At 63.9% G+C, this 12,307-nt stretch overlaps 1 protein-coding gene across 2 annotated transcripts; it reads left to right on the top strand.

Moving 5' to 3' along the window:
• Nucleotides 1-551: 551 nt before the first annotated feature.
• Nucleotides 552-5,510, top strand: ZNF281 (zinc finger protein 281). 2 transcript variants are annotated; one of them, XM_028531390.2, is made up of 2 exons: nt 552-691; nt 841-5,510. In XM_028531390.2, the coding sequence occupies exon 2, from the start codon at nt 859-861 to the stop codon at nt 3,421-3,423; it is 2,565 nt and encodes an 854-aa protein (XP_028387191.1). In that variant the 5' UTR covers nt 552-691; nt 841-858; the 3' UTR covers nt 3,424-5,510. The 2 variants fall into 2 exon arrangements, with proteins under 2 accessions (XP_028387191.1, XP_035871930.1); XM_036016037.1 differs by having other exon boundaries at nt 570-691; nt 845-5,510.
• The last annotated feature ends 6,797 nt before the right edge of the window (nt 5,511-12,307 follow it).

The raw sequence follows: 12,307 nt of genomic DNA, 5'->3' as shown, positions 1-12,307 counted from the left end.
TTTTTTTTTTTTTTTGCGCAACGGTACCTCTATTGCGGTTTCCAAGCAGGCTCTTCCTGCAAGTGCAAAGGACGTGCGCCCCTTGGAAAGGGTCCCCGCACCAGAACGCGAGCCACGTGACCGAACAAATGCCGGCTATCTGGGGCTGCAGGCTTCCAGGTGGCGTCCGCGGCGCCCCGGGGGCAGCCCTCGGGGGTCTGGGCTGGGATTGGATACCCGGACCGCAAACTGTAAAATGGAGCGCGGCGGGCGCGCAGGCCTCAGTTTCCAGCCCCCACCCGCAGGCGGCCCTGGAGCCCCGCCCGCCGGGCCTCCCGCCCCCGGGGGTCCGCCTCCGGAACGCCCTCCGCAGAGGCCCTCCCCACGTCCTGTCCTTCACCGCCGCCCACCAATCAGGTCCGTCTGCCACGGAGGCATCTCTTTGGAGGGTCCCCCTAGGCCCCGCCCCTGCAGCTCCGGGTAGCCCCTGCGCCCAACCGCTCCGGTGATTGACAGGCGGTCCGGGCGGAAGCTGCAGCGCCTGCGCGCTGTCCGCGTTGCGCTCCCCTCGGCCGGGCCGGCCACTCCCGGCAGACCCCGCGCCGCGCCTGCGCAGTGCGGGGGAGGCTTTTAATTCCATTGTGGAGAGGACGGCGTTATTTTTATTAACCGGAGGCGGCGGCGGCGGCGGCGGCGCGGCGGCGGCGGGACCGTAAGTGCGGGCGGGGGCGGCGCGGCTCGGGCGGGCCGGGAGGAGGGCAGGCGGTGCGCGCGCGCCGCGGGCCTTAGTGCGGGCGGCGGCGGGGCTCCGGGTCCCGCGGCCCGGCCCCACCGCCTCTCCGTCCCCCTCTCCCTCCGCAGCCAGGCCTCCTCCGGGGCATGCGAGTCGGCGGCGGGTTCCTGAGCGGCGGCTCCGGCAGGCGGGCGGAGATGGAGCCCAGCTTCCCGCAGAGCCTGGTCATGTTCAACCACCGGCTGCCCCCGGTCGCCAGCTTCGCCCGGCCGGCCGGCCCGGCCGCCCCTCCCCCGCAGTGCGTGCTCGCCCCCCCCGCGGCCCCGGCCGAGCCGCCCCCGCCGCCGGCCCCGGACATGACTTTCAAGAAGGAGCCGGCGGCCTCGGGCGCGGCCTTCCCGGCGCCGCGGGCCTCCTGGGGCTTTCTGCAGCCCTTGGTCAGCATCAAGCAGGAGAAGCCGGCCGATCCGGACGAGCAGCACCACCACTACGGGGGGCTGTTCGCGGGCGCCGAGGACCGGGCCCCGGGCCTGGGCGGCGGCGGCGAGGGGGGCGGCCCTGGCGTCATCCAGGACCTCAGCGTCCTGCACCAGCAGCCGCAGGCCCCGCAGCACCGCGATGCCCTGCTCGGCGGCGGCGGCGGCGGCGAGGAGCCAAAGCAGGACGCGAACGTCAAGAAGGCGAAGAGGCCAAAGCCAGAATCTCAGGGAATCAAAGCCAAGAGGAAGCCCAGCGCATCCTCCAAGCCGTCTCTGGTGGGAGACGGAGAAGGCGCGGTCCTGTCCCCAAGCCAGAAACCTCATATCTGCGACCACTGCAGCGCGGCCTTCCGGAGCTCCTACCACCTGCGCAGACACGTCCTCATTCACACCGGGGAGCGGCCCTTCCAGTGCGGCCAGTGCAGCATGGGCTTCATCCAGAAGTACCTCCTGCAGCGCCACGAGAAGATCCACAGCCGCGAGAAGCCCTTCGGCTGCGACCAGTGCAGCATGAAGTTCATCCAGAAGTACCACATGGAGAGACACAAGAGGACGCACAGTGGAGAAAAGCCATACAAGTGTGACACTTGCCAGCAGTATTTTTCCAGGACCGATAGACTGCTGAAACACAGGCGCACGTGCGGGGAAGCCATAGCTAAGGGAGCCCCCGGTGCAGACCCCGGCTCCTCGAACCACAGCAACGTGGGAACCCTGGCCGTGCTGTCTCAGGGAAACAGCAGCTCCTCCAGGAGGAAGACGAAGTCCAAGAGCGGAGCCGCTGAGAGCAAGGAACACAAGGCCGGGAAGGCAGGCGACGTGCAGCTCGCGGGCAGCGCGAGCATGCAGACGTACTCCGTGGAGATGCCTGCCGTGTCTCCCGGCGGCGGCGTCCTGGGCGGCGGCGTCGACGAGCTTCAGAGAAGGGTGCCAAAACTCATCTTCAAGAAAGGAAGCAGGAAGAACACAGACAAAAACTACCTGAACTTCGTGTCGCCGCTGCCAGACATCGTCGGGCAGAAGTCCTTGTCCGGGAAGCCCAGCGGCCCCCTCGGCATGGCGTCGGGCGCCGGCGTGGAGACCATCAGCCTTCTCCAGGGCGCGGGCGGCAAACCGGGCCCGATGAACAGCAATTACGACGACGCCATGCAGTTTTCGAAGAAACGAAGATACTTGCCAACTGCCACCAGCAACAGTGCCTTCTCGATCAACGTGGGACACATGGTCCCCCAGCAGTCTGTCATCCAGTCCGCGGGGGCCAGCGTCCTGGACAGTGAGGCCCCGCTGTCGCTCATCGACTCCTCGGCGCTCACCGCCGAGGTCAAGTCCTGCCACGACAAGTCGGGCATCCCCGACGAGGTCTTGCAGAGTATCCTGGATCAGTACTCGAGCAAGTCGGAGGGCCAGAAGGAGGACCCCTTCAACATGAGCGAGCCGCGTGTGGATTTACACACCTCAGGGGAACACTCAGAGCTGGTTCCGGAAGAGAGCCTGAGCCCGGGCACGCAGACCCCCTCCAGCGACAAGGCGAGCATGCTGCAAGAATACTCCAAATACCTCCAGCAGGCTTTCGAGAAGTCCACCAACGCAGGCTTTACGCTCGGACACGGTTTCCAGTTTGTCAGTCTGTCCTCACCTCTGCACAACCACACTCTGTTCCCGGAGAAGCAGATGTACACTACGTCCCCTCTGGAGTGTGGTTTCGGCCAGTCCGTTACCTCAGTGTTGCCGTCTTCGTTGCCAAAGCCTCCTTTCGGGATGCTGTTCGGCTCGCAGCCGGGGCTGTACCTGTCTGCTCTGGACACCGCCCACCAGCAGCTGACGCCTTCTCAGGAGCTGGACGACCTGATCGATTCCCAGAAGAACCTGGACGCCTCGCCGGCCTTCCAGCCCGCGTCCCAGAAACTGACCAGCCAGAAGGAGCCGCAGAAGAGCCTGGAGTCCTCAGCCAGCTTCCAGATCCCGTCTCAGGAGTTAGCGAGCCAGATGGACGCCCAGAAGGACGTAGAGCCCAGGACGACGTACCAGATCGAGAACTTCGCGCAGGCGTTCGGCTCTCAGTTCAAGTCGGGCGGCAGGGTGCCAATGACCTTTGTCAGCAACTCGAACGGGGAGGTGGACCATCGAGTCAGGACTTCAGTGTCCGATTTCTCAGGGTACACAAATATGATGTCTGATGTGAGTGAGCCATGTAGTACCAGAGTCAAGACGCCCACCAGCCAGAGCTACAGGTAAGGGTCCCACGGGGGCGGCTGGAGGCCTCCTGGTGTCGCTCTGGTTTGTTCTGAGAACACTGCCGTTGGAATGTTTTACACGATCCTGCGAGAATAATGTAATGCCCTTTCAATGCAACTTTTCACATCTAGGTTATTTTGTTAGCGTGATTTTAGCTGTTTCTATTATGATTTTTAATCAAAATCGATAGATTGAAAATAGTTTGACATTCAAAGTGACGATGTTTAGCAATCAAATTTACATGTATAGATGGTCAGGGAATAGCCCAAAAGTTTTAAATGCAAAAAAATAAAAAAAATAAAAAACAAAAAACCCTACAAAAAAACAAAAGGAGAAAAACACAAAAAAACTTTGTTGCTAGGATTAAGGTTATTCTAATTGCTTTACTCTCAGGAAAGTGTAATAACGCATGGGAATTCTGTACGTTACCACTGTAACGGAATATCCAATTTACAGGTAGTGTGGTATACGTGTCAGCATTTAAGTAAGGGATCGGAAACATTTCACATTGCCCTGGGCCATAGGATTCGTGCGTTTCATCCCCCGAGTAAGGGATCGGGAACATTTCAGATTGCTGTCTCCATCTGGGCTGGTCCAAAATTCTGAGAAGTTGGCTACCTATGTTCTCTTGCAGCTTTTAAATGTACTCTGAACTTCCAAACCACGTTCATTCCAGCCTAGTAGAACAAATATTCTCGGATCTCTGATCAAAGCCTGGAATGATAGCTTTACTAGAAGGAGAAGAGAGCGCGCCCTCGCCTCGCCCCGACTGCCACGAGGCCGCGGTTCCGCCCGGCCCGCGGACGCCGACGAGCACAGTGTTGCGGCCCCGCGGGGGCTCCAGTGTTAGAGGCCGGGTGGCAGCCACACGGCTCTCTGGGTTTCGGGGGGGGGGGGTGTTGTTACTGTGTATAGCCCACAGACACTGTCCTCTTGTTTACGTTACTATAGGTCACCCACACTTCTGGGGTTTTCGTTCTTTGTTTTTGTTCTCCTTAGCCTTCCCTCCTCCCAAGAGTTCTGGGCCTTGTTTCCTCTTCCTGTCTTCACAGTTTAAATTTTAGGATGAGTTACATTCCAGTAGGTAATTCATTATGCATTTTACATGCCTGTGGCATCCAAATACTGAATAGTAAGATGAACACCCGGCAGCCCCCACTTTCAAACCAACCAACAAACAACCCACACGGATGCTCACGTGTAACAGTGGCCGCTCGTCCCCGGGGCTGCGGGCACTGGTCCTGCTGGGCTCCCAGCTGGTGACACGGCCGACGCGGGGGTGTGCCTGCCCCCAGCGGTGACGCCAGGGGCGCCCTGGAGCCCCAGCCTGGGACGTCCTCTGCAGGCGCATCCGTCGGCCCGGTCCAGGGTCGCGGGAGGGCGTCCCAGCCTGTGCTCCGCCCGAGTGGTCATCGGCCGCCACTGGCGGCAGCGGCTCTGCCGGAACCGCTTTTTAGCCACCGTGTTCCTCTCCTGATTGTGTTTTTAATGTGCTCCGGCGTCGCTGCTGACGCATTTTTACGTGCTTTGGTGACGTCACGGTCAAACGTGCTCCCCTGACACCAGGAAAGGGCCGCCGAGTGTGCGCCGGCCCGTCGTGTGACCGGCCCGGCGCGGCCCCTGTACAGTGGAGGAGCGTCGTGCGAGCGTGCGACACTCCCGTTACGAAGCAGTGTTTGGAAGACGAGAAATTATTGCAATGGTTGCAGAAGACTAGTGACCCCTCACTCTCCCTCTCTAAGTGTGCTTTCCCAGCTAAGGGTCGCCCACCTGTCACTGCAAGACGCTTAGAAAATGTGTTTAATTAACCCTCGCAAGTACACTCGGTTCTCAAAAGTCTGTTATTTCTCATTTTGGCAAATGAGTGCGGTTCCGCTCTGTTGGGGACAGGGCGCGGGCCATCACCAAGGGCGGACAGGACCTCACCACTGGACCTTAAGGGTATGACTTCCCTCCGGCGTTTAGCTCCCTGCAGGTTTTGAGTTTCTTCGATAACTTTTGCTGTGTGTACTGAAGACTGCGTATGTATTACTCTGATTGTCTGCCCTAGTTTACTGCCAATAAAAGACCTGTTACTCACAAAACCGGAGCGAGGAGGTGTCACTTCGTCCCCAGCCCCGCCTTCCAGGTTCCCTGTCAGCGACACTTCAGTACGTGTTTGTTTGCACCTGGCGTCCCGGGCCGCGGGGACTGGCGGGGACTGGCGTGCCTGTGCTTCTCCTGCACCTCGGCGCCACGTGTTTCCGGGGCATCGGGAGACCCGGGGCATCGGGAGACCCGTGGCCGGGGCGTGAGCGCACTGCGTGGAAGGGGAGACGGTTCCCGTGTGAGTCAGGGCGTGTCTGGCTTACACTGCGTGGGCCACACGGTGTGTTACTCCAGCGAGATCACCGTTGAGGGTTCGTTCTGAGTCCGATCCCAGCGCCCTGGTCCCGGGCACAACGCCCCCTCCCCCTCGGAGAGGGTGGTGAGGACGACAGTGGCCCAGGAACGGCGCGAGCGTGGTGAGCAGGGGGCCAGGTGCTGCGGGGTCGCTGGCGGTGTGGGGGGGGCGGGGGGGCAGACAGACACCCAAGAGGCAGCAGAGTGGGCGTCCGGGACTCCGTGGGCGTGCCGGCTGCCAGTCACAGGTTTCACAGGTGCGGGGAGCTGGCACGCAGCTGTGCGGAGTCACGGGCGTGTGCTCCGAGCTCCCGCGGCTGCAGGTGCTGAGTTGGGAGTGAGGAGTACCGGACACGGCGGGAGGAGGGCCGGGGCCTCGTGCGTACGGAGCACGAACACGGATTTCTCCGGAGAGACCTGCCTGCTCTCGGGCCCACGGGGCGAGGAGAGGTGAGTCCGTTCTTGCCCTGCCCAGGCTGTCCCCACATCGGGGTCACCCTCCGGAGCACGGGTGCCCCGCACTGTCCCCCTGACTCCGAGCTGGCCTCACGTGACTCGTTTCCACCCGCCCGCCCCCCCTTCTCTCCCGTGCGGGCGGGGTCTGTGGCTGCGGTCCGGTCACTCGGGGTTCCGGTGCGAAACGGGATGCTGCTGCCGTGTTTCTGTGGCGCCGAGAGCCCGCGGGGGAGGGGGCTGCACCCCCGCGGGGTGGACGGGGATGGGCGGGGCAGCCGAGGAAGGGGAGCAGGAGTGGGACGAAGCCTGCACGCCTGCGGCCAGGTGGGCGCCCCTCGAGTGTGGCTCCCTGCTGCGCCAGGCGGGGCGAGGGCGCAGGGCTGCGCCCGCCCCCGTGTCTGCCGTCGGCGGCTCCCTGCCAGCTGTCACGCCGCAGCCACGGCCGGGCCGTGTGGCTTCCTGCGGTCACGCTGTGCCCAGCTCCCAGGGCCGCAGGTTCTTGTCGGGCTGAAGAACTCCGTCAAGAAAACGGGCCTGTGACCGTCAGAGCGGCACTCCCCGAGTGGAGCGTGTCTGGACACGGCCCTTCTCTTGGTTTTACGGACTTCGCGTCCTGTGACGGGTGATGACAGGGCTGCACGTCTTCGGGGTGACGCAGGCCGCGCGCCCCACGGGGGGCTGTGCTGTCCCACTCGAGCGTCTGTCCGGGGTCCTCCTGGGGGTGGGGAGAGCCGGCTGCCCCCCTCGGGCTGGGGAAGGGCTCCTGGTTCGGGGGAGGGGCGCCGTGTGGAGTCGCCTCTGCTTCCTGGGCCCTGCGTCGCCCTGCTTCGCAGCGAGGACCGAGGGACCCCGAAGCAGGTGCCGTGACACTTCGGCTCGCTCTGGGGAGGAGCTGCCTGACGCTTCTCCGGCCGTGACTCTGGGCGGCTGGGGACAGAGCTGGACTCCCAGACCCACGCGTGAACGGAACAGGTGTGCACTCGGGAGCCCATCTGTGAGCACGCCTCTCTCCCGCCCCCGTAAAAAAGTCCGTCGCCTGTGGCCCCGGTCAGGAGGCCCCCAGGTGGGGGACCGCGTGGAGACCGCCCGAGTCCCCGCCCGAGTGGAAAAGCGTCGAGCGGGGCGAAGGGCGCCTGACGTGTCCCCATCGGCAGCGCAGCCCCTCGGCCTCGGGGGGCCCAGGCGGTGGCACGGGGCCGTGGCCCCGGAGGGGCTGGACAGCATCTCTGACTTTCTGCGGGTCCCCTCTGACAGTGAGTCCCACGCATGCTCGGGACCCCTGCCCACGAGGAGACGTGTCCGCCGCGGCTCACTGCCGCCGGGAGCCGTGGTTCCTCGGCGTGGAGCACCCAGTCCCCCGCAGCTTTCTCCTGCCGGGGAACCCAGGGGTCTCCGTGCCCACGGCTGCCCCTCCCGGGCCTGGAGCGGCTGCTGGGCTGCCCTGCACTGCGGGCCCCGCGGGCCTCGGACGGGGCTCTTGGGAAGCGCGACAACAAGCTGGGGAACGGAAGGACGTGGACCTTGCCCCCCGGGGAGCAAGGAGCAGTGGGCAGAGCTCGTGGGGTCGGGGGGCACGCTTCTCGAGAGCAGGGGACCGGGAAGCGTTTGGAAGGAAGGACTGGGCAGCCCTGTCCGGTCGCTAGCTGGGCCGTGTGGGGGGCGGGGGGGAGGCCTGGGGCAGCTCCCTCCCTCTGCCGCCCCTCAGGCCGGCCTCTGGTGCGTGGGTCTGCAGGAGCCCCGGGCTGTGGTGGGGCGGTTAATGAGTAACCCCGCAGACCGGCGGTCAGCCTGTGCTGGCACCCCCGGTCCAGGGGGCGAGGCCAGCCTCGCTGCTGACGTGGTAAATCTCCTCTTCAGTGACTCCTGACCCCACGGCGGCTGGGTCGGCGGGGACCTTGCGCAACTTGCCTGGCCGGCGCGGCGGTGGCCGCGGGAGCCGCAGTTCATGCGTCTCAGCGAGGGCAGGGTCTGGGAGCGCAGACAGGTGCCGGGTCTCCGCCCGCCCCCCCCCACCCCCCCAAAGAGAAGTTCGGGAGTGAGCGTGTGTCCGGGTGGAGTGACCACGAGGACCGGCGTGACTGACCGGGAAAGTCGGACCCTCGCTCCTCGATGTTTTGCTTCGAAACCCGTTTAATTTCCACCGTGACCAGCTCCTTTGTTCATTCCACTTTAGATAAGAAGGGTGTCTCTAAGCACCCCCATCGGGAAGTTGATGTTTTAGTGGAGAGTTACAGCTTTACTCTTCAGTTCTGGGATGAGTGCACCTTTCCAAACCTGGAGATCTGGGCGTGACACACTTCGGTTACTCTCTCAGGAGCGGGTCTCGAACCTGAGGGACCAGACCAGCAGTGCCTGCTTCCAGTTGGGTTGCACGCACGCGGGGCTGTGCCCGGGGGAGGGCGAGTGCAGACGCCACAGAGAGCCCCGTTTCCGGGGGGGGCGGGGATGGTGGGAGCCGTGAACGGGTCGTGCTGTGGGGCTCCAAGAACAGACAGCCCCTGACCTTGGCCAGCACGGAGGCGGAGGCCGGGAAAGGGCTCTCTGAGCCCAGGTTTTCTTACCCAGGGCCCAGACCGCGGGCGGGCTCAGGAGAGGTCGGGCAGCAGACTGGGTGAGAGCTGGCGTTTTCCCCGCTCCGGGGGGCGAGGTCAAGGCACGAAAGTCTCGGCGGAGATGTTTGCCCCGGCACCGCGTCAGGGCAGGGAGCTGGGGCCCGCGGGGCCACGTGAGTGCGTTAGGTCAGCGCAAGGAGACCCCCTGCCCCGGGGTCTGCTTCCGCCGTGCTGCCGCGGCCTTGCGCAAACCCCTCGAGACCCAGCGGGTTGCCGGGGAGGCTCAGGTTGCCGGGGAGTCACCGGGGACTGGACCGCTCTGCGCTCTGCGGCCCGCAGACCCTGCCGCAGGAGGGGGCCCCATCTCTCCTCTTCCAGGGGGTGCCTGGGCCCTCCCGCGTCCCGTGCTCAGCCCCGAGGGTGGGTGTGTGCCGTTTAGCTGCTCTCTTAAAGCTTCAGTTTGGAAAGTTTGCAAGAGTAACCTGAAACCATCACACTCGTAACTTCTTCAACGGCCAGCTCCTCGGTAGGGAGGAAGTCGGGCTCGGACTGGACCGCACACGGTCCGCGCGGGGTTCGTCTGCGAACTGAAGCCTGTGCCTGCGGGGCGTGGGCGTGGCGTGAGACTCGGGGCTCCGGCGCTGGCGAGGGGGCCGCCCTGGCTGCCCTGGGAGGGAGGAGGGACTCGGCTTGTGCAGGAGGGTCGTCCCCGGATCGGAGCCGCAGCCGAGGTTCTGTTTGCCGTGGCCGCGGCCCGGTGCGGGGCGGGCCTGGGAGCTCCCAGGCGGGGCGTCAGTCATGGGGGTCCTGGCGAATGGGAGGGGATTCTGGGGGTTCCTGCCGGTGAGCCAGGGAATGTGGCGCGAAGGCAGGACGGAAACGGGTTTGGGGGGATGTCTAGAGACGACTGGCAGCAAGAACGCAAAGTCAGTGTCTCGCTTTGTTCGCCCTTTGACTTGATTAGACTCAGACTGGTGTGGGGCACGCGGAGAGCAGGAGTGTGAACGAGCGATGTGATGGCGTTTTTGCTGGCGATGCTAGCACACGTGACCTGTCAAAAGGAGAGAGAGTGATGTTCAGGAGAAGATGGGGGAAAGGGAGCACTTTCATAATAGTGTTTTTGTAGTAAGAACATTTGAATTGACTTGAAACTGTCAGAGCTTGAATTATTGTAACTCTGTGGGGGGACACCTTAATTTGGGAAAAAAGTACTATCACAACTAATTTGTATTTCGAGGTAAAAGAACATTTTCATCCTCAGCTAAATGTCGAGTCCCGGAGAGAGAATTGTAACGGAACAGCGTTCCATGCCGGTGAGGTTGGACGGGCCGGGTGTCCAACCGTGGAGCGATCCCCCCCACCCCCCACGGCGGTCAGCGATGGACGTGCCCTCCTGGTTCCCAGGCCCGGAGGGAACACGGCGCGTCTCGTAGTTGAGGGAGCAGCGGCCACTCGGGACGGTCCAGCTGCTCACGTGCTGCCCTGCGCTCGGCCGGGGCTGCACTCCGGGGGTGGTTCTGCGCGGCTGCAGGCCCTGGCTGCGGGGACCCCGCCGCACGGACACGCCGGTGGGTGTCTGGGCAGCGGGACGCGAGGGCAGAGGCGCAGACTGCCCGAGGGACGCCCTCCCTGTGCGCACCGCCGGCGGTGTGCTGTGGGGGCCGAGTGAACAGCGGTGCAGGGCCGGAGGTCCCTTCTCACCGCCTGCCTCCCCCCACCCCCGTGCTTGCTCTGCGGTGAGGCGTTCAGAGCCCAGGTTGCTGGGCTGCATGCGTGAGAATCGAACCAGGGTTTCGGAGGGAGTTCCGGCCAGAGCAGGTGGCGGGGCACCGCCCGGCGGTGAGCCAGACGGGGGAGAGCAGGTGGGGGTGCAAGCAGGTGGGCGTGCTCAGGGCCTCCAGAGGGGGCCGGGGAGAGTCTGGCCCGGCGGCGGCAGCAGCAGCAGCAGTGGGCAGACCGCCCCCTGGCCGGCCTGGGCGCGGGCTCTGAGGAAGCTCATTGCTCGTAAGGACAGACCCCGCTCTCGGACTTCTCGGGCCACGTGGGGCGTGAGGCCCGCCAGGGCCTCCCCGAGACTCCAGAACAGCCACTGGCGCCGGCAGGAGGGGCCGCCTCCCGTGCGCCGGCAGCCGCCGGGTGGGCCGAGGCTGAACGTGAGGCGGAGACCTTTGCCTCTGAAGGCGGCAGCTGCAACGTGTGGCCTGGTGAGACGACAGCGCACTTGTGGGCGTGTCTGTGGGAGGGTGAGACTTACACCCACGTCGAGCGTCTGCTCTGTGAGCGTGCGACTCGAATAGCCCCGTGGAGATGTCCGCTGTGGGTGTTTGGGGAGAACAGGACGAAGAAAGTCACTGTGCGCCCTGGAAAAGTGGGTTGTTCTCCAGCCCACTGGCGTTCGGGCTATTTTTATCATTCCCGTGCAAAGATGAATCCAAAGGAAATTTTGTGTAAGTGTTACCACCTTCCTCATTTTGTCCCCCCAACGAAACAGCGTACAGAGTCACCCGGCCCCCCTCGCTTTCTGGCCGTGGCATTCTGGCTTAGTGAGTGTCGACAAGTCGAGAAACAAAACGGTTTTCCCGGGACAGAAACGGTGTGACGATGTCGGGTTGTTTGCTTTCCCTGCAGTTCGGTTTGTCCGGTGTTTGGGCGGTGGCGTGCTGGGTGCAACAGTGTTTGCACGCACACACGCCGTGTCCCTCACCGCCGTCCGCCGGGGAGCTGCTCCCGGGGGGGGTTTCACGGAGGGGCTTCACGGAGGGCCCGACTCGGGGGCAGCAGCAGTCACAGACAAGGGGGGTTATTTTGGAGCTCTTTTAAAGGACAGGACGCCCTGTGGGTTTTTTTTTTTTTTTTTGCTGCTGGTGTTGGTGGCCTGACGCGTGGGTTTTCCGGGGCTCCTCCCTCCTTGTTTAGGGGGCAGCCCGCTTAGTCTTTTCTGAAAAACAGGCGGGAAGGCGAACAGCACGTGTTGCTTCCACTGGGGGTGCGACCTCACTACGTGAGTGCACGAGTGTTCGGTACGAAACACACGGCTTTGAGAGTATCGGACACTTCTAAGTGCAGACCGGGGGGGCGGGGGGGGGCGGTGACCAGAGGGAGGGGGCAGATGGGGGAGGGGAGACGGCGATGGGAGGAGACGTGGCTCGGGGCGCCGACGGCGCCCACCCCCCGAGACAGACGCCCGGGATCCGTCATTAAACGCGGGAGCATGTTGCTGCTGTCGCCTCACGAGACGCAGCTCATCCCTTTCAGAGGCTTGAAATTGACCGTGCCCTCAGTGACCTTTAGCAGGCGGAGCGTTCACGGGTGCCGGGCAACACCCCCGGTCCCCAGGAGCAGCGGACGGGCCTGCCTCCCTGCCGGCCCCCGTTTCACAGGCTGACACCCCCGGTCGTCTTTCCGGCGGGGGGAGTGCGAGGACTTCGTAGGAGGTGGTTTTCGGTGTTGGCTTTTCTAGAACAAGGACTCGTGCGAGCGTTTTTAACGGTGCA

The sequence above is a fragment of the Phyllostomus discolor genome, chromosome 15 (assembly GCF_004126475.2).
Source record: "Phyllostomus discolor isolate MPI-MPIP mPhyDis1 chromosome 15, mPhyDis1.pri.v3, whole genome shotgun sequence".
Classification (NCBI taxonomy): Eukaryota; Metazoa; Chordata; class Mammalia; order Chiroptera; family Phyllostomidae; genus Phyllostomus; species Phyllostomus discolor.
The sequence above is the reverse complement of the archived record's forward strand: the minus strand, read 5'-3'. Positions and strand labels throughout refer to the sequence as shown.